The 21,108-nt window shown below is 48.0% G+C and overlaps 5 protein-coding genes and 1 non-coding gene across 6 annotated transcripts; 2 read left to right on the top strand and 4 right to left on the bottom strand.

Annotated features, from left to right (window-relative positions):
- Positions 1-346: 346 nt before the first annotated feature.
- Positions 347-658, bottom strand: FPRO_08418 (uncharacterized protein; the record flags this gene model as incomplete). The annotated part of the gene is made up of 2 exons (XM_031222084.1): positions 347-554; positions 609-658. The coding sequence occupies 2 exons, from the start codon at positions 656-658 to the stop codon at positions 347-349; spliced, it is 258 nt and encodes an 85-aa protein (XP_031087578.1).
- A 1,282-nt stretch (positions 659-1,940) lies between these two features.
- Positions 1,941-2,918, bottom strand: FPRO_08417 (uncharacterized protein; the record flags this gene model as incomplete). The annotated part of the gene is made up of 2 exons (XM_031222083.1): positions 1,941-2,559; positions 2,722-2,918. 2 exons carry the CDS (start codon positions 2,916-2,918, stop codon positions 1,941-1,943), a joined length of 816 nt encoding a protein of 271 aa, XP_031087577.1.
- A 1,734-nt stretch (positions 2,919-4,652) lies between these two features.
- FPRO_08416 (uncharacterized protein) lies at positions 4,653-6,624 on the top strand (the record flags this gene model as incomplete). Its single annotated transcript, XM_031222082.1, has 4 exons — positions 4,653-4,999; positions 5,052-5,365; positions 5,416-5,664; positions 5,714-6,624. The coding sequence occupies 4 exons, from the start codon at positions 4,653-4,655 to the stop codon at positions 6,622-6,624; spliced, it is 1,821 nt and encodes a 606-aa protein (XP_031087576.1).
- Positions 6,625-10,653: 4,029 nt separating this feature from the next.
- Positions 10,654-12,432, bottom strand: FPRO_08415 (uncharacterized protein; the record flags this gene model as incomplete). The annotated part of the gene is made up of 1 exon (XM_031222080.1): positions 10,654-12,432. The coding sequence occupies one exon, from the start codon at positions 12,430-12,432 to the stop codon at positions 10,654-10,656; it is 1,779 nt and encodes a 592-aa protein (XP_031087575.1).
- A 6,262-nt stretch (positions 12,433-18,694) lies between these two features.
- rrna9 lies at positions 18,695-18,810 on the top strand. The gene has a single exon (XR_004093523.1). It is a non-coding gene; the product is annotated as a ribosomal RNA (ribosomal RNA).
- Positions 18,811-19,339: 529 nt separating this feature from the next.
- On the bottom strand, positions 19,340-20,542 carry FPRO_08414 (uncharacterized protein; the record flags this gene model as incomplete). Its single annotated transcript, XM_031222079.1, has 1 exon — positions 19,340-20,542. One exon carries the CDS (start codon positions 20,540-20,542, stop codon positions 19,340-19,342), a length of 1,203 nt encoding a protein of 400 aa, XP_031087574.1.
- Between the last annotated feature and the right edge of the window lie 566 nt (positions 20,543-21,108).

Here is a 21,108-nt window from a genome sequence, read left to right as displayed (position 1 = left end):
CTAGACCAGTCTTTATGGAAACGAGGGCAACCTCAGCAAAAGACGGGCTGGCGGGAATTTTTATATGTAATACAAAAGAATTGATATATCGTGCTCATTTATTATGGTCGATTCTGTGTCAAGTTTTTAACTGTTTATTCATTGATCAAATTATATGACTTCCATGGTATATGCCACCTCCAGTTTATCCAACCACCAAATGCTATGTCCGTCTCTGCGCCCTGTATAACCAGGCGATGCTGTAGACGTAATAAAGAACGCTTAACGTGAAGAAATTGTATATGCGTATGCAGAAGCAGATCTGTAGGATCCTTTATGATGAAGTTTTGTAGACAAACAAGGCCATCTACTGTCGTCGACCGAGGATGTTGAACAGACTTGTCCTGGGGTTCTCGATGGCACCGTCAAAGGTCCTTGCCCGGTTGGCTTCACTCTCGGGAGTGTTGTACTTTGCAAAAGAGCGATCGAACTTGGCTGATGTGGTGGCCAGTTGGGAGGTCACGTAGCTAGCGACGAGAGCGAAGCTGCCGACAGCAACGACAACGGGGAGAGCCCTTTAATAATTGTTAGGATCTTTGGGATATTGGTGGATATGGATGGGGACTTACTTGGGGTAAGCGGCAGGCTTAGCGAGAGCAGGTCTAGCGATGGCGGCCATTGTGTAAGTGGGTGTTGGTGTAAGTGTAAGTGAAGATATAGACACTTTTTGAGATGATGGTGAGCTGAGAAGACAGGACTTGACTGGACTGGACTGTATTGATGATGATGAGAAATCACTCCATTTTGACGAGTTGGACCAAGTCTCTTATACTAATTTACATTGTTGTCAGCTTTTTTTTGCGCTGTTGATCATGAGCCGTAGGATTCTCAATTGCCAATTGAGAGTCGGTCGATGGTGGTATGATTGTAGGTGCTGGCCCCTGGGCTGTCTGACCTATTCGGGCGATTCCGGGGAACCAGGGCATTCCAGATTTGGAAACTTGGGGAATGGAGAGGATATGATCATTGTGAAACGTATTTTTCAATATGACAATAATAATAATATGTGCCTTATTATCATTTTTATTCGGGTTAATGATTTGTAGTTTGTTGATGTTTTATTTGTTATGTGGAGCACCAACAGCCTTGCATTGGCTGCGACTTACTGCTCTGTACTATATATAATACTGTATAAGTATGTATCTTAAAGTATACAACTACAACTACAGACACTGGATATGACTGCTATGCCAATATGTCTATGCAATTCGGCCCTTGCCGGAATGAAGCCTTCAGCAACTGTCGACCTCTATCAACCCCTGGCCTCATGCTCCGTCTTCAGGCTCTGAACATCTGACCACGTCAAGGCGGGGTCCACCGAACACCAGCAGCAGCCAACACAAGGTGACAGCTTTTGGCTCAGCCTGGCCTTGTCTCTTGTCAGTGGCAAACCTGCTGAACCCAGCTCAGTGGTGCCATACCCCAGATAACATCGAACAAGGACGAAAATGCGACGCCCAGTCCCGACGATGGGGAACCAACTTGGAAGCCTGATTCTGTCTGTCTCTGTGGACCTGTAATCCACGGCATGTGATTTGCAGTTGACGATTGTGTTGGTGTTTTGCTCAGAATTGACTTTGCCATATTTTGGGTCTCGTCAGATCATCCTCCAGTCCTGTGAAATGATCCTGAGCGAAAGACGTTCTTGGTGTTAACATACACGTCAGCCAGTATTCCCTGGCTCATATTAGCGACGACGACGAGTGATATCGCTCCAGTTGCAATCATGGTTCGCATCTCGATCAACCATTGTAACTCCTTCCATACCTCATTAATCCTCATTCCTCCGTTCCTTGTGGAGCTTTCTGATGAGTCTTGTGTTGCCGCTTGTGGTGAGACTTGTCTTTAATACAATACCCAGCCGGTCTTGATGTGGATGTGCAGTCACAACCAACGTAACTTCAATCCGTGAAGCCATGTCGTTCTGGACATGGGACTTCAGCCCGAACTATTTTTGTAGCTAGGTCGTACCAGCGTGGGATAGCACCGAGCCCATCTCCCCAGTGAGTCCACTCGCGCCAGAAATCCAGAACTGCGAGTCCAAGGAGAGCCCTCATGGCGAAATGCGCGTCGTTTCCCGGTTCGTGCAGCTTGCCTGCGTAGCGGATCCTCAGTCTGTTCATCACAACTGCCAGCGATGGTGCAGTTGCGTTTTGAAGTGGAATGTATTGTGCTAGGGCCAGATCGATCCAGCAGATTGCGGTCAGGATGATCTCGAATTCTTTCAAGAGGGCCAGGTCGTTGTGAAGCGTGTATGCAACGCCGATCACATCTCTTCCTTTCTGCCACTCAACGAATCTGCGCTTCAAGTCCTCTCGAGATATGGCCTCTGTGTCACCGAAGCAGAAACGGTCCACTTTGGGCACGCGGTCCTGGACGGCAAACTGATAAGTTTGAATGAGGTCTGATGGATTATCAAATTTGAAGCCATTCTGGATGACGTCTCGAAGATCCCTGGTGTCCAGAATAGCCACACCGAGATGGAACGACTTGGCTCCCTTCTGTCCCTCGGACAGGTTCCTGAATTTGTCAGTGTCAAGACAGATGAGTCTGACGTCTCTCATATTACTGCCTCGAAGTCGGTATGGTAGCCTGTCTGCTATCTCTCTTTTCAAGCGTGGACTGAGCTGATAGCCGAATACCATCCGAATCAGCTCAATTGCTCTGCGCCTCCTGACCAACCTGAAATCCTGAGGCGCATGGTACAACTCTCTTGAATAAGGCATGTCGAGTGACCATCCCATCATATCAGCCAATGCCTTCTGTCTATCTTTCCAAGTCATGCTGGCTCGTCTGGCCTTGTACTCAGCCTCTTCCTGTTCCAGGTTCGCAATCAAAACCCGTTGATCCCACTCTGGTTTGTCCTGTTTTAGGTGCATTTCTGATGGTTCCGGTCCCTGTTTTGATATTGGTGGTTTCTTGGGAACCCATTTTCCCCTCCGTGATCTTTCTGCCTTGTCTTTCTGTGAATTGTGTATTGGGTCTCTTAGTGGTCTCCACTGTGATTCTGGGACAAACGTGAATCTTGTGGGTTGTGGTGGTTTCGCTTCTGATGAAGGCTTTGGTTGTGGTGGTTTTGATGATGATTGATGGCCTCACTGAATAGCTCCTTATCGCGTGATGCCGAGCTAGCGATAGCATGCTCGGCAAGGCCCACCGCCTCGCATAGACCTCGAACATGAGTATGTCTTTGAATGCCGCGTTGCTTTCCCGCTAAAGGCTGATGGACTGTGATTCGTTGAGGCTCGGGACAGGACACAGAGTGCTTTGGTGTTGAGTTCCATTGATGAGAATTCAACAGTTGGCACGTGACCCTGCCTACAGCCAGCCTGTGGTACAGAGGAAACAAGCTGTGCATACCTAGGTAGGTAGCTAAGTTCCATTATTGCAAAGTCACTCTTCGCAATGATCGCAAATATCTTGAAGCTACACAAAACGTCGATTCATGTCGCCTGGCATGTTAGTAGATGTCATCGATACTTGGAAGCGGATATCCAATGGTTCAATGGCGGATGATCGGCGATAGATAAGCGGGCTGTAGTCAATTGCTACAAAACGTGGTTGATAAGCTTAAACCGAGTCAAACCCAGATAGAAACCACTCACATCAACGAGAGAGGAATATAGCAGCTGTTACAGACTAATAATGATTATCAACACATTGCGGTGGTACAAAGAAGCATATTACTCAGAACTACGACTATTAGACCATACACGAGCTGACTGTACGATTGGAGTTCTCGCAAGAAACACCAATCTTCTCCCTCAGGTTTCCCCCTCGTGGCTTGGCTTGTAAGAACTCTGCTGAAACTCCAAACTTTTACAGGCAACGTTGCCGCCGTCACGCCAGACTTTTTATTAGATACCAAACATTCAATTATTGGGGAACCTAGACCGAGGTAGAGTAAGGGGATCGGACCGACTCCAGATTTTTGCGCGAATGTTGGTGGGTTGAAATTCTTTACAGTTCCACATTTGAGCTTACTTGAACCTGGTTGAGAATCATAAGATGGGGGAGCCTGGGTTGCTAATCAAGGGATTTACTGAGTTGAAGAGAAAAGAAGTGTTTATCATATGGACTACTATCTTGAATGGGACAATGTAATTTTCAGCTCTCATTGGCTGGGTATGATCGCGTACCTATTTACAGGGCCTCTGCTGGGGGGGGAAAAAGACTCTAAACCGTCCCCCATGGGCAATTATTCAGCCCACCCAGCCCCAGTAGTCTATACAAACTATTACCATTGAATATCCACCAAACTCCGTGGCCCACGGCCCGAACAGGAACCCCAAGCACAAAAGTGACGTGTTGGTCACCAGGTTTAGCTCTCATCTTCGCCTCTAGCTGATTCTTCTCTACATCGCCATTGACCAATCGATCTGCTGCCCCCGCAATGCAAGCAATGTAATGTTCGTTCGTTCCAACATTGAGTTCTCTCTTTCTCTTGGATGGATCTGGAGACTGAAACTCTCTCCCTCAACAAAACAAAACTACAACCATGAAACACCTGGGGAATCGTCAATAACCCACCCCGGACATCAAAAGAGCGAGAGACAGAGAGAGGGAGTCATGGTCTCACTCGCTTACGACCTTGGAAACCCGCGTAATTCGACATGAGACTACACTGGTGGAATTCAACACCATCCACCAGCACCAACTCAAAGATGGGCCCTTCCAGTGAAGCTATCCCCATCCCCACTGATGCACGCCCCATTCCTCTGCCAGAGTTGCCAGAGTTCGCGACAGGTTCGCCCAGGAGCAGCGAGCCCGAGCTGGAGTCTCTACCAAACGACCTCACCAATTCACTATGGCTACCGCATTCTCATGCCTCTGATTCAACAACGAGGCGAGTCTATCGCGGTTTCGCAGAAGAGAAAGAAGCCACCTTCTTTTCATGCTGTCGGCAGTACCCAAAGGCAGTGGGATGGTCGTTATTGCTCTTCCTGACAGTGGTCATGGAGTAAGTCCTAGAATCATATCATATTCAGACTGCACAGCTAAAACATTCTCAGAGCTTATGACAAGTCACTTGTTACTGGCCTCTTTGCTTTTCCTGCATTCAGAGAGAAATATGGAGAGCCAATTCTACCAAAGGACACCCCAGCTGAAGATCAGATGTACGAGATCTCGCCGTCATGGCAGATGGGTCTGCAGAACGCCGCAATTGCATGTGAAATCATTGGACTTTTGGCACACGGCTACATCACGGATCTTATTGGGTACCGAAAGATGATGCTTGCCAGTTTGTTTTGGATGTGTATCGCTGTGTTTCCTGCCTTTTTCGCCGACAGTATCGGTGTCCTATTAACCTCACAAGCTCTCTCTGGTATGTTCACAACCCCCTGGTCGTACGAAAAATACTGACTGTGTCTTCAGGGCTGTCATGGGGTGTTATCGAAATTCTTGCTGCGACTTATTCAGCTGAAGTCGTGCCAAATGCTTTGCGACCGTTTGTCCTTAGCAGCATCAACATGTGCTGGCTGGTCGGACAAGTCATCGGCACCGGCATCCTCCGGTCTCTCGTTCATGAAACCTCTCAATGGTCTTATAGACTTCCCTTTGCGCTTCAATGGGCGTGGGCGATACCGTTGTTGTTCGGCGTGTGGTTCGCGCCCGACAGCCCTTGTAAGAGAACTCGCCCTGCTAATCACAATGCCACTAACATGGCAAACAGGGTGGCTAATACGCCATGAACGAACGGACGAGGCGAGAAAATCTCTGACTCGTCTTACTAATAAGAATAGTACCGATATAGAGGATACTATCTCACTAATGAAGCACACCAACAAGATGGAGAAGGACTCCAACTACGGAGGAGCCAGCTATCGAGATCTCTTCAAAGGAGTCAATCGTCGACGAACAGAGATTTCATGTATTGCCTGGGTCTGCCAAGCATTCAGCGGCTGGTCACTCACATCCTATGCACCTTATTTCTTCGAACAGGCTGGTTTCAGCGCCTCCATATCCTTCAACCTCTCAACCGCCTGCTACGGCGTTGGCATCATCGGCGGCATCATTGCCTGGATCCTACTCCCCTTCGTGGGTCGTCGGAAACTATACATATACGGATTGCTCGCACCCATCTGCTTGTTGACCGCTGGCGGCGTGGTATGGGTGGTGCTGAGCGATCGCACTGGTGCGAACTGGACCTTGGGCGGTTTGATCATCGCCATGACTTTTATTTACGACATGACCATCGGCCCCGTTTGTTATATCGTGGTAGCCGAAATACCTTCCACCCGACTGCGGGTCAAAACCGTTGCTCTCGCACGGGTTACATATAACCTCTGTTTAATATTCAACAACATCATCATGCCCAAGATGCTCAACCCATCTGCTTGGAACATTGGCGGCGCGTCATGTTTCCTCTACGCAGGAACGAGCTTCTTCTGTCTGATATGGTGTTATATCAGATTACCCGAGACGAGAAACTTGACATACCTCGAATTAGATATCTTGTTTGAGAGAAAAGCACCCACGCCAAAGTTCAAGGAGCTTCAGGATAGGCTTGAGGATAGTGCGTATCTGTCCATGACGAGGGCGGAGCGATTGACGAACTGGCATGGCTGGTTAGCATATTCATAATAATGATTTTAATGATGTTCATCTGGCGCTCGCCATGGTCCAGCTACGGGATTGTTCAGTCAAGTTATCGTGGTGTGTTGCATGCGGCTCCCTAGACTTCAGACACAACTCGGAGGAAGAATACATTTCCTGATACCATTATCGGGCTTTCAACGCTACCTGCAATGTCTTCATAACATATACTGCAGTTATTCGGTGACACCTTACCTGATTTACTTGCTGAGAATAACCTGTTTCAGGGGCTTGGTCATTTGACCGGGCGAACATACGACACTGCGCATTCATCTTAAATCACAGCCGATCACTAAGTCACGGCATTACCCCCTCTAAGCAGCATGTACAATGCAATCCCTTAGACCATCTCTCTACTGGCTGTCGTGAGTCAGGGCTTGGACCTCATTCGTATGATACTCGGTCAGTCCTCTCAAACATGGAGCTGCGATAAATTCGACTTGATCCCACCAGACATCTTAGTATAGAATCTTCTAACCATAGTCGTCTCTAATCGTTCGGTAATGGCTTGACAGTAACCTCCAAATCCGATTGCTCAGGGTCATGGCAGTTACTCAGTTAGTACACCATGGTCTTAGGCACAGATGTCCGGTTTTCATTGCCTGTCACGAGTCGCTCTCATAATTTTCAAATCTATTTATTCTACCTGTATTAATCATACACTCATCCCTTTCTTTAAACATGCCGACAACATGCATCGTCCATGCTGGTGATGATATGGTCCTAAGGTGACCACTGTAGAACGAAAGATCCCTAAGATTTGGGGCGTATTTATGCTCACCATCATAAGACTCTATAACCAGCGGGATATAATTAAGTTGGCTCAGTTGTCCAAATATCAAGATTCATTTAGACTCAGTGTTGACGAGTGTAGTTCTGTTAGATCAGGCTGGTCTCAAGAGAAGGATCCAATGCTATCCTCCGGCATTAATGTTTCTTGATGAATTCTTTTGGTTTATATGATCATGAGGCTTTCAATATGAACGTATCTTGCCCATTGACAGTGGTGGAATAAAGCCTACATGGAGTTCCCCAGCTCAACGTCAATGTCACCCAATAGTCGGCGCATTATCAATCAACGACTTTCCTGGGAACTCTTGCTAGAGCGACATCAGGTTCTCTCGACAATCGAGTTTAATCAACAGGAATTGGACTCTGGGTGTTCATCATGTTGGATCATATGGCAAACGCTCGCAATATACAAAGCTTGAATTGACACAAGTCAACATTCAGGTTAGCGCATTACGATCCCCAGCTCAACAGAAAGGAACGTCAACTCTCTCGTGCTTCTTTGAAATGTCTTTAGGTATGGGTGGGTACAACGATCTCGATGTGTGTTTCTCCAGACAGACAGCAACTTGGACTACAAACTGTTGCACGCGGACATGCTTCTGATCTGACCGCAGTCTCACATTATAACTCGAGTAATCATTTGTCCCGGAATATGGCTCCTTCGGCTTTTGAAGGTAACCCATACAGTTAGCATCAGTAGTTGTTATTGTAGCTACAGACTTTCGGTTCCCTTGGCCCTGACCATGTACTAAACATGCTCGTTCAAATGAATGAATCAACTGTAAGATTCTTGCTTATAGTAGTGCACCCATATCAAATATGTACTGTCATATCAGGACCAAGTGCCAATCTATGGATCGCACTCGCATGCTGCGCACATGCGACTATCACTATCATCCACCTGCCCATAGCTCCCCCATGGTCAAGAAACCACAGTCAGGGTATTTCGTATCTCTAGGCACTTATGTGAGGGTGTCTATCGTAGGACCTTTTGCCCTTGTTACAGAAAGTCTTGCCTCCTTCTCGTCGTGGCTAGTCCCCCGACTATCCTGCCAAGCATCCTACAAAAGACCACATGCTCGCATATTCATATCCAGGATACTCCTTATACTCGAAGACTAGTAAATATGTCCAACATGTGCAGGTTGATGTAGGTTTCTCGTGGTCTTGGATGAGCTAACCCTGTCCATCGTCATCAGGGCTCACCATGCCCTATCGCGGTCAGCTCGGTGTACATATCCGAAGGACAAACAGGAGTTTCCCCACAGAATAGGAATTAATACACCGCCTGATCAAATGGCTTCATATACTCTGCAGTCACGAGATAGTAAACAACATGTTGTAACAAGCGGTCTAGAACATTGTTGCCCTCCTGGGCATAGGAGATTTGTCTCCGCTACACGCCCCTTGAGGCCCTGAGGGCATTATGGAGCCAGCTACTGCACAACAAAGGACAGTGCAGCAAAGAGAACCCTGTTGAAAATCTTGCCTTTTTGGCGTTATTTCCCTTATCGCAAGCGGGGAGTTGTCGATTTTTCCCGTGGTCAAAACATCGACAATTAAAGCGCTTGTAGCCCTGCTCTTCACCAACCCCTGACTAGCGTCTGACTCAATCCAAGTCGCGGCTTTTACCCCCACAACAAGAAGGAAAGGGTCTTCTAGAAGTTCTTTTGTTCTTTGTCCCACATCTGAGGAACTCCTGTCACTGTTGCTAGCATCATCGCTCCAGTTTTGCCCGGATGAGAAGCATAAAGAGAAGGTCCATAACCGAGCACATAGACTGATGGAGTGAAATACGCTTGATAACCGACATTGCCAGCAAGGCCTTGTCGTGAGATCCAGTTACCGTTGACCACGCAATCTCAACAATCGGTGTCTGAGACAACAGCCCAACGTGCAGGAAGGTAGTCTGTCCAGCGCAATATTATTTTTTTGATGAGGTGGTTGGTTGGGCATTCGTGCATTGCCCAGCCCAAATGTCGCTTTGCCGCTTTTGGCGAAGGTAATGAGAGGTCCACGAATTGAATGGTTACCAAAAAAAAACAAAAAAAAAGTCGGGCTAGAAATAGCCGAGGGGTCCAATGTAGGAGGATATTCCCAGTGGATTGTGCAACACGAAAAATAAGAGTAATATCTTGATCAAAATATGTAAATGTTAACAAATGGATATCCAAGTAAATACACCGCTCAATGTCTTCCTTGACGTGCCATGCCGCTTGCGCCTATGCCTCTCCTCGTCTCAAAAGACGATTGCTTTGTGAATGTGATATGTATGTACCGATGACAGTCCTGCTTATGAAAAAAAGAAAGAAAAAATCATCTTCCAGTTCGCCGGACTCGATGCTCTGTTCCTGCGGTCCTAAGTGCCAACTCCTCTCAACAGATGCAATACTCCCTCTCTGTCCGAGTCTTCTCCGACCGCGTCCCAAGGCTGTCCATAAGCCCGGCCTTGAGCGGGATTTTATTCAGTTGCATCCGATCCCGCTTGGGCGGGGGTCAAATGCCGAAACATCCTGTTTGAAAAAAGAAATATGAGAAATTTTGGTCAATGTACAAGAGACAAATAAGTTCCTGGCAATCCGGTGATTGTGCGCTTTTTCTCCACCTTGCGGTGATAAGAAAGGGGAATAAGTAAATAAAAAACGTGTAATGACGGGAAACTCCTGAAAATGCCACTCGCTTTCTAGAATGATGAAGTATTCCCATGTCTAATGGAAATTGTGATTGGTTGTCAGGTTGTGTTTGGCCGATGCCCTCATGGTGAAATAACCATGAGTGCCGAGGCCCAGGCTGTTTCGGGTTCGTGTTCGGTGGCCAATCCCCTTGAGTGATGCTAATTTCGACCCGGTTTTCCCGAGTCAGAACCAGGTCAATCGCTTTGCTCTGGTTCCGTCAAAAGTCGTGTTGCACTTTCTCCAGGGCCTATCGTCGGGTGGTGGGACCATCGCTCGTGGGCATGCTTCTAAAACCCTTCCATTGAGATGGGGGGCAAAAAATTTGCATCATCGCATCCAATGGCATGGTTAAACGTCAGAAACTCCATAATGAGTCCACGAAGTGGGTCCCAAATCGGCTGCACTTCCGTGGATTGTCCTGCCTGAACCGGCCTCGTTGCAATGCAAAGAAACCATGGCCAGGTACATGACGTGTTGCATGTCGTAAATCGAGAAATTCAAGCCTTTTGATTTGTGGTGTCGATTCTAGGTACGGCACAGCGATGGACACCTAGGCTGTGATAGGAATCCAGCGAGCCGGAACACCGTTTGCTCCCATCTCGTAGGGCTTCGTTGAGGTTTGTCGTGGGGGAAGTGCGAAACGAGCTCGGCCCGGTCGCTGGTCGTCGAGCTTTCCGCGCTTGCGCATCGCCATTTCCATGACAGCGATACGGATGAAGTCGGAGTTCTCACGCATTTCCCGCTGTCGCATGCCTGGGACCGATTGAGTGGGGACCTGCGGCTGTGGCTGCTGAGGGACAGGGGCTGGCTGCGACTGGAGCGATGTTGATGGATAAGAGTTTCGGGTAGAGCCCGGGGCTGTTCGGGAGCGCTGGATCTTGTAAGTTCGCATCTGAATCGATGCAGCAAAAGTTCCGGCAAAAACAGTCTTGGTTGGCGGTTCGATTCTTGCGTTAGTGGTAGGATTCAGATAGCGGCGAACTGCGGCAGAAGGCATTTCCTCGGAAACGGGTGGCCGACGCTCATCAGCATAGGGAACGTTGGGGTCGATGGTGAGAATAGATCGAGTCAAGTAATCATCCGGTGGGATAGAAGGAAGGTTTAGAACCGAGAAAGATCGGGCCGCTGATCGAAGAGCTCGGAGTGAAGCGGTAAGATTCGACTTGAAGACGGACCTCAAGGGTTTGAACGGTTCCAGGAACTGAGACTTGGGCTGAGCCTCCTCAGGCTGGCTGAGAGAGCTGAAGTCCAGCTCGTCGACGTCAACATCATCCCCAGCCAGTGGGTGTTCGTCAACGGAGCCAGGTGGAGAGATGACAGGCTCCAGCGACTTTCGCATGGGCGTTAAGTTAGTCCTGCGAGAGCATGGACTAGGTGTCCTTGGGCTTCCGAGAGATGAGAGGCATTCGCTAGAGAATGACTCGTCCAGTGATGGGATGGAATCGATGGAATAAGTTCTTGTTGACATGCCGGAACCAATGTTGCAATCGCTCACACTATCATCATCGTCGGCAACTTCCTGGGGTGGGGATAGAAGCATGTCCAGAGGGCTACCGAATGTCCAGCTCAGTTCCTTTTCCGAAGCATGCTGACAGTCAATAACCTCCTGAACTGTCAGGGTCTTCTCGGAACGGCGGCGGCGCCTTTGAAGTTGCTTATGTCGAGGAATATCTGTAACAGCCAAGAGTGCAACAAGAGACGGTGAAAGCTTATCCGAAGATCGAGAGTCACTGCTTCGTTTCCTCTGTGATGAGTGACGCTTTTGAGGATGGGCGCCATATCGGTTGTTGGTGGTAGGAATCTTGACCGGGCTTGTAGGTGTCGTTGATCTCATCGTCAGACTAACTGTTGTCTTTGGTGGGCTCGAAGGGGCAAGACTTGAAGTCTCCCGCCAATCCTTGCGTTTAACCATTGTTGCATTGGAGTTCGGTTGAGCTGAAGATATGGTGACCGTAATGTTCTTGTTGCTATCGTCATAGTTTGGCGACCAGCGCGGAAGTGGGAATGTGGTCGACTTCGAAGTCGCTGCTGTTGAAGTCGCCAACTTGGTATTGAACGTAGGTGATGGCTGGTATGGATAGTGTACACTGTTTATCGGTGTTGATATTTGGTGATGAGGAGAGGAAGTATCTAAGAGAACAGAAGAAGATAAAGGTGAGGGTGAGGAGGAGAATAAACGTGTGGGAATGGGAGTGAAGGCAGGAGATAAAGAGGGAGTCGGAATAGACAAAGTATTATGATGACTAGCACCGGTAGTACAAGGGGAAGGAGGGCGCTGATGGTGGCTCTCCCTCTGACGCTGCGCCAGCATGAAAGAGCGTGGAGTCATCATCCTGCCTGAAGTGGCCACCCCCCAGTCCGAATTCCGGGATCCAAGACAGGGCAAGTGCGACACGACAGGGTGAGACTTGGGGTCGGTACCTTTGATCCTGCCCTCGGGGCTAAGAGCCAGGGGGGGTTTGGTGTGCTGGCAGGAGTGGACAGTGGGAATTGGATGGTGGCAGGCGGGCAGGCGCTGCAATCAATCTGGCAATAGCGGAGCGGAGTGGGTCTTGTTGGTGGCTCTCTGGCTTCCTGGGGGTTTTGGCAGGAGCCAGAAGGTCCTCACCTCTTCAAAACTGCCCTGTGGGCCTTGTTGCAGCGGCAGTCAACTTCCACGCCTCAGCCTTTTGCGGACGGGCTCGGGGAGGAAAGAAAACTCAGGACCTTGATCCTAAATGACAAAAAGACTTAGGTAACTTAGCATAAGCTTAGGGTACCTTTTGCTGAGTTTATTTTGACACCCTATATCAATGTCCAATATTTTCTTGCTCCTTGAGGACGGGGCAGATTTGAAAGGTTTCCCGAACTTCTTTTTTTTTTTTGTCTTCTGGGCCCTGGATTGCTTTGTCACAGGTCTCACTTATTTTTCTTTTCTTTTTCCCAAAATTGAGGCCCTCCCTCGTTTGTCGATCAGTCCCCTGATCTTGATTGCCCTGACTTTTAATGATTTTTCCTCCCTAAAAGGACCCTTTTTCTCGGATCAAGCTGTGTGACCCTGCCTAGGCTCAACAAGCTTCGATTCCAGGCCCAGCCAGTGCCGGGTATGAGATCCGCACCGCGAAACCGGAGCGGCAGAAGTGAAGCAAAGCAAAGCAAAGCAAGGAAGACCAGTCCGGGGATGACCGCGTGTCCGTCTTGTCCCCAGCGAACTGTGTGCACAGTAACGAGCAGTTTCAGTAACGTAAACACGAAGCTCAGGATTGGTTCGTCGATCAAGCGTGACGCTTGCGAATTCGTTAAAGCCCTAGAGCTCAGGTGAAGAACGAATCACGTCTTTGATGGCCAAGTGGCTCCTCGAATCGAAGTTTGTTGAAAGAACGAGCCGTTTGGATTACGCTACCGCGAACAACGGGTCGTGTCGTGCCTTGCAGCGCTGAAAAGGGTTTTGTTGCTGTCGTGTAATGCTCGTGTGTCTTCATCCAGATGCCGCAGGGGTCTGTTATTGACAAATCAAATTAGACAAGGTTGCTGATCTTAGGGCCGCGGAGAAGCTTGCTTGCTGTCCATATCGGCTTCCAATATTGTTTCAATAACACAGAACTGCCGTCCAGGCAGACAGAAGAAACACAAAGTTGTTGTTCGCAAAAGATATGGTCCTTTTCGTATTCTGGTGAGTGATAACGACAACAATGGATGTATTTATTCAATATCGACGCATGGCTACGAGGCCACGGGAGGGGCGTGTTCAGACTGCAATAACGGGACCTTGGGCAGGGCAGCGTGCCAAGCAATTGTCTGAGATTGAGCTCGACAGTTCAAAAGCCAAACCACAAATATTGGTCAAACTGGCGAGTCACAAGGAAGCTTGTGTTTCGGGGTCCAAGGTCCGCTCGAAGCGCCAACGAAGAGCACAGCCCTTGTAGTAGTCAGTAACCGTGTCAAAGCCTCGCTCACGCTTTTATCGGCCACACGGAAGGAAAATGGGTGAGAATTGGTCAGGCTGGTTGTCCCGTCGAGCAATGTCGCATGCAAGGATCTCAAAGGGATTGATGAGCTGCACAATTTATCAATGTGACAGTGGACTGACCAGACCTTTTGAAAGGACAGGACAAATAGAGAGGAGCCAGCTGGCGCAACAGATAACGAGCCGTTTGGATTTGTTCCACTCAGAACCCAGCAACTTCACCTGCCTATGATATGATAGATACGTGCCAGTATCTGGAGCACAACTGATGGGCGAGATACGAAGACTATTTGAATCTAGCTGCCTACTTGAGGTAGTAGGTACTTGATGATTCGTAGTGCAAGTTGGGGGTCACGTTTCGGAACTCTATCGCGTGCCCGAGCTGATAAGACACCTCACCAAGCATCCAGCCACCCACCCACCAGTTAGAGCTGCGATAGCAATCTAGATTGTTTTGCCCGATCGGAATGGTCGGTGTTGAGGACGGAACGAAATAATGTCTATATGAGTTCACTCTGATCATCGCCTCGACCACTGATACTACAACTTACTCGTCCGGCACTTGGAGTGCCCTTAACGTGGCGATCCACGAGTCAGTGGAGAGAAGAGAGGGCCGAACCGGAGGTCTTTCAGCAGCTACTCCGGGCCTCGCCCGAAAAACACCGCCGGAGCCTCGGGGCGGGAATCTCTTATCTATACTTTCCCATTCCTTGTGTTCCCGCGTGATTTCCATCCGCGTCCGGCGGTTGCACTATCAATCAAGCCCAGCTTGTTGTAAGTACTTCCCGGAACCAGCCATTCCTGATACTTTTCGTTTGTTGCATTGTTGTGAGCACGTGTACAAAACGGCATTCTTGCGGTTGACTTTTTGTGGGATGAGCATCACGCTGTACAAGAAACAAAAGTCAGGGGGCCTCAAAGCCCTCCTCCTGTCATTGTCTGCAGGGTCTTGGATGCACGAATGACGACCAGTTGTGCAAGACATTGATTCGCTTTCTTGAGTGACGCCATGTCTTTGGTGCCGACGGGTCAGCTCTCCCCTTTTGAGCCTGGCCAGTCTGCCAGTCTGCTCCCCGCGATTGAATTCCAGTGTTCTTCAGATGGTGGGAGGGTGAAGATTAGTGGTGACGCACAGTAACGAGAACACAACCCCAACCCTTCTCTTAAGCTCAGTGTTCAGTCAGAGAAGAGTCCATTGTTGATCGCCAGGTGTTCATTCCTACGGGGCAGAGAGCACCGCACTCCTGTTTTTCGCACTGCTGATCGGAGTCATCTCCCTGCGCGTCCTTGGTATAATCAGTGTTTCGAAAATTGTTTGTCTTTTTTTCCTTGGTTACCATTTTCTCTGGTCTTGATCGCCGTGACATCACTGGCAACGTCTTCTCTATCTTGCCCCAACCGAGTCACGAGAACAGGATTGAGCTGTCACAGCTGAAGTGGTTCTCGACTCGTTTTGGTCATGGGCCGAAACTCTAATACCCCCCCTCCCAGAGCTTCCCTCGTGCTCTCAGTCCCATCTCAGTTCGCTGGGTGTCTTTCTTATCGCTGCCTCCCTATTCGTGCTTAGATTTTGACCCTGCGCCCCCCATCACCCATCCACTGGCTTGCCAAAAACGCGGGGTCTGTTCCCCCACACGCTGCAGGGTCTGTTGGTAATTTTGTTGATTCGAAGGTGAATCTGGGGTTGCGCTGACTTTGTTATCTATCTTTGTTGGTCATCTTTGCCGTGGTGCAGAGTTGTGGGGTAACTATTGCATGTTCGTGTGCCAGCTACTGCGACAGTCCTGCCCAGCAATCTAGATGATGCTCAGATCGAGATTTCAGCCATAAAACTCAAACTGCTGAGCTTCTTCGCATTTGCTCCTGGATAGGCAATTCAGCCCAGGGTGCCGTGTTGAGGCTGGCCTGTCTTACTGTGTTATTCAAAGCTCGCGTACTAGTCCACGCAACTCGTGAGCAGCCTAGGCTCACCAGACTAAAATCTAAATAGATCGCTCGGAGGCCTGGCTAAGGCTCCCGCGAAGCCATGTTTCACTCAGCCGTTGTCAGTTTTCGTCACGGGACCAGTTACGAGATGACCCTTGGGCGACCTGTCAGGTTTGAGATTGGGCTGTGCAGCGTCCGCTGCTCCTCTCCTCGCTTTCCTCTAGGCTCTAGACTAATGTCCTCTCATGCCCTCTACTGCCCTGTCGGTGATCTGCAGTCCGCTCGACTGGCTAATGCCCGCCAGCTTCCGTGCCTCACCCCAACCTGCGATATTCCGCGCCAGATCGCCAATAACTAATGTTGGTGTTTATTTCGTCAAACGAATACGTACTTTCACTAGTTTGCTGAGTTGCCGCTTGCAGTTCAGCGTGCAGGTAGTGTGTTGCCCAACCCACTGTTAGCCGCTGCTTCATGACGATGGCCAAGCGACATCACCTTGAAGACAGAAGAGAAAGAAGAACGAGATTGAGTTACTTGATCGAGCCTCATCTGCGATTGAGGTGCATAAAACAACGAGTGCTGACAACAAAAGTGCCATACTGAAAGGAAATTCTGATCTTTGTGGGACGGCCAAAAAGCACCAAGACAACATCCGAGACATCCTCATCAGCACGTTTCGATCAACATTGACGGCGGTCGGCATCAAATCATGGATGCATTGGATGTGAGGCCCGTTATTATTGACCTATGATCCTTCACCCAGATTGTCCTGGTGAGCGAGTTATTCCAGGAAAGGCCGCGGCATTATCGCATGCATCCATATCCAAGAATCCACAATGCATTAAGATGATTGAATGCCCATAGGCTCTTCTCTGGAAGCCTGCGTGACTTTTTAGGTTACTCAAATCCATCTTTCGTCTCGAACTCAATTCAAAACAATCGAGACAAAAACAAACCAAATATCGATGATCTCGCCGACATTGGTGAGCTGCCGGCAGTACCGTGCATGTCACCAAATTCAAGCTGCTCGCCAAGTTATCAGGCATGAGATATAAACTGACATCTCATGTTTTATGTTACATGCTTGGGTGCACGCATTATTCCAAGGGAATGGGCCGGTACAGCTTGCTTTCAAAGTGGCGTGATCTTGAATCTCAGTTGATACTACGTATGGTTACACTCGACTCGACGAGGGTGGGAGGCCTTTTCAAGGTATTGGAGCAGATTGGTAACATCTGGATGCCTAAAGAATGAAAAGCTGCATCTTGGCCGTAACCGTCGCATTCTTCCAGAAGGGCTGCTTCTGTTTCGGGTTTCTGTCAGATCCTGGTGAACAACGGTTCTAACGATCTAGGGTATCTCGCCCGAGGGAGCAAAAGAGTTCAACACCAAGGTTTGAGGTGTCGTACAAACTATTCAAATCACTTCAAAAGGCTGCGACATATCAGAACACAGGGTAGTTCAAGCCTTGTACCCACGGTTACAAGATGTTTTGATAGCTGATACAACAACTCCTAAGCTTGGGGACACCAGTAAAACTTGACGTCATATGACAAGCTCGAGCGTTGCAAGATCATTCTTTGCGCGTTACCTCAAAGATCCAAGCTATCCTGTTCCTTTCTCACGATCGTTTCTTTTGTACAGGGTAATTGGCATCGAGTCCGACCCATACACTCATCATAGAGGCGTGGCTTTACCGAACTCCGTCATCGAGCGGGTATAACATCATTGGCAGGCTCATTGTACGCTATTACTTAAATTTTACGAATTCATTGGAGTCGGCATATTTTTGTCGTGATGCAATGATCATTGAGTCTCAATTGAGCGTTGAAGCAAGCGACGTTGTTTGTCGCACAGAATTGAAAGATACTCCATAGAGGACGGAAGACGCGAGACAACTGCCGCAGCGAAAGTGGCGAGTACTCACTCGTTGATCCCCAGATCGCCACAGGGTAAGTCGTATTTCTATATCTTCTTATTTTTCATCCGGTTGCCTTGTCGAGCTGCAACTTGGTTCTCATAGCCAGCCTGCAAAGAGACGTATGGCAGTCTTCTAGAATTTACCAAACTGCCTATCTCTTAGGCACAATTACAGCGGTATTGTTAATATAGATCATCCTTAGATTCGTTTCATCCTTCGGTGTTACGGCTATGAATATGACTTGCCAGAAGCAATACCTGAAACAAGCACCAAGACTCAACTTTCTCCAACGAACCTGAGAATGAACTTGAGTACCTACATTGTCTCTCGTTCAGGAACTCAAAAAAACTGCAAGTAAGAAGGACTGAACCAATCGTCTTGTCTTCACTGGTTGCTCGGCAGGTGACGATAAGCACTCGTCTTTAAACATTTCGACAAGTATGAAGCTTATTATCATATACTTAGACACTATCCATGTTGAACAGCAGACAAAGAAACCAGCTGATGCACACAGAACTTCCTGTGTATGTAATACTCAATTTCTCCAAGAAGGGTTAAAGTCGGCTGTGATTCAACGATATGACAGCTGTATATCATAAGGTCAAAGACGCCACCAACAACACCGTGGACATTTCTAAATAGTCCGTTCAGTCGGAAGAAGCCTCAAGGTTTGTAATATGTTTTAATATAACACTAATAAATCCATATCCTATTTGGTGATGTAATCACTTGGTATTAACGCTATGTGCTTGTGTTGTTCTTGGTCTTGAGACTACTCAACACCACGATCTTTCACATACGACCATACCTATCAGAGAACTCGGGATCCCGTCCGCTCTCCCATAGATAAGCTGATAAGGGGCGGATTAGTAGTTGGGTCGGTGACGACCAGCGAATCCCCGCTGTTGTATGTTTTTTGACATTTTTGCTCCTGGTTCAAGAAGCCCAGTGATATCTTGGAAGATGGGGGGCCTTATCGCCTTGTGGTTACAGACGAGTTGACAGAAAGTTGAAAGTTGCTTGCAAGAAATTCGAGAGTTCTAAGGAGAGTGTTTAGAGGAGATTTCGATTCTACTAGAATGCCGAAGTGGGAATCTCAGTGGGAACGTTGTGGGTTCCTGCTGAGATAGGTTAATAAAATCCGGCATTTTTTTGTATGGCATATATGACTGAGATCGAGTTATGGATGTTGGTAAAGTAAACATTATTTAAAAAGGAGGTAAAAGGAACTAAGAATAGGTCGCGTTTATCCCAAGTTTATAGATAATTAAACAAGGAGTGGGAAATCCAGCAGGGGCATGGTAACATGGCAGTAGTTACCATATAATAGTTCAAGATATCTCTCTAAAGTAACTGGAGTACAATGACCTTATTCAAGAAGAAAAGTTATTGATGCCATTTAGTTGAAGAAAAAGTGCTTAGCTAGATAGTGTAGCCTCTAACCTACTCGACCGTATGAAATCTAGGAACGAAAGCACGTTCATACGCAGTGTTACATGGTCCAAAATCTCCTGGAACAACTTTGAAAGGGTATCCTTCGACTCTAAAAACCTCCAAGGACTCTGAAGCAATGTTCTTGATTGCAATCAACGACCTAGATGGCCAATCAGGAGGTCTGTCAAAAACAACATCCAACACCCTGAGATTCTTGAAGTATTTGAGGCAATCCATAGTATCCCTGGCTTCTGGAACCGAGAGTCTCCATGCTTCTTCGCCTCCCACACACACCTCAGACTGGGTTTCCAGCTCTTTTGGTCCTGGAGTAACCCACCTGCCATTGACCCATTCTCTTTGAGCAAGAAGAGGGTCAATAATAGCTTTAGAAGATGTTTTTCTTTTTCCCAAGTAAAGCTCCTTCAGATGAGTACCTTTGAACTCAAAGTATCGGGACCATCGGCTGAAGCCTTCAATACCTATACCATCGAGGACCAGGACTTCTAGATTTTCGTGCGGCTGATTGGAAAGAAAGTTCTCCATACCACCCAACGTCCCACTACCAAAGTGAAGACTTCGTAACGAACCTAAGAAGGGTCGTGCTCCAGCCCGAGCCTCCGCGAAAGATACTCGCAGATCTCGCTCTTCTTCCCAATTTGTAATGAGGTCTGCATCAAGCTGTTGGAAAGAAAGCGTCTCTAGCTCCGTTACCATATGCAGAAGGGCCAAGAGTGCAAACTCTGTACAGTCATCGTATACAAATCCTTCCCAGCATGTCCAAGGAATGTCTGTTTCATTCCACCAAGGAGGATGTAAAGCTTCTGCTTTGAGGGTGTCTTGGAGTAGTGCCCCATCGTGTGAGTGGTTCAACAGCCAATGCTGTAAAGCCTTATCCCGCTCTGTTTCGGAGTGAAGCTCCGTGCAGCACCTTATATGACGGATAGACGGTCCGACTTGTGGATGTTTGACAATATTGGCCAGAGCGGCGACTATGTCGGTAGCATTCCCCAGGATTAGACAGGTGTAGAGGAGGTGTCGACTATGATTGTAAACAGTCTTGCATGAGAGGACTAGGTTTGAGAGGTCACGGTGGTGTTCTTGCGCCTTTATTGCCTCTTCTTGATTCGTGGGTTGGATGAATGGGGATGCATTTCTGAAGTGCTGAGCCGCATGTTCGGCAATGAGTCCCATGACCTCCAGCGGTAAACGCATGGTAGCTGAGAACCGATCGATTAGATTTTGTTACAGTATCTGGCAGGCTTAAGGACGAATTTATAGGCAGGGTTTTGATGGTGATGGTGATGGGGATGTTGATTATTTGGTGTTTCAATGCAGTGATTGCCCGTAAGCCATCCTGATATCACGTGCTCCTCATGATGGCGTCTACAATTATCTCGACTTCTCAATATCTCCATCGACAGGTCATGATAAGAAGGCTGACAATCTGCAACTAAATCCTTGAACTATTCTTGGCTAGCGAGATGTGAACCAGTGGCTGTCAATTCGGTCGCGGAGTAAAAATAAGGTATGATGCTTAATTGGGATGATCATCGAAGCTCCGAGCTTTCACTCCCCAATTGGGGAATTCACCCTGGCTTTCGTTTAGATCATGAGAGTCTCCAAAACTAAAGTATTGAAAACATTTGTTTGAATGGTGGAAATACTCGGGGGTGTTTCATCTACATGCTACCGGCTCTTGTTAGTTAGTGTCTATTCAACATCGTCCTCATCGTTATATAAGATGGCGGTCTTTCACGATAGGATGTGATCGTCAAGCT

Source organism: Fusarium proliferatum (assembly GCF_900067095.1).
Source record: "Fusarium proliferatum ET1 genome assembly, contig: FPRO_scaffold011, whole genome shotgun sequence".
NCBI classification, from domain to species: Eukaryota; Fungi; Ascomycota; class Sordariomycetes; order Hypocreales; family Nectriaceae; genus Fusarium; species Fusarium proliferatum.
Note: the sequence above shows the minus strand (reverse complement) of the source record. Positions and strands in the feature narration are given on the sequence as shown.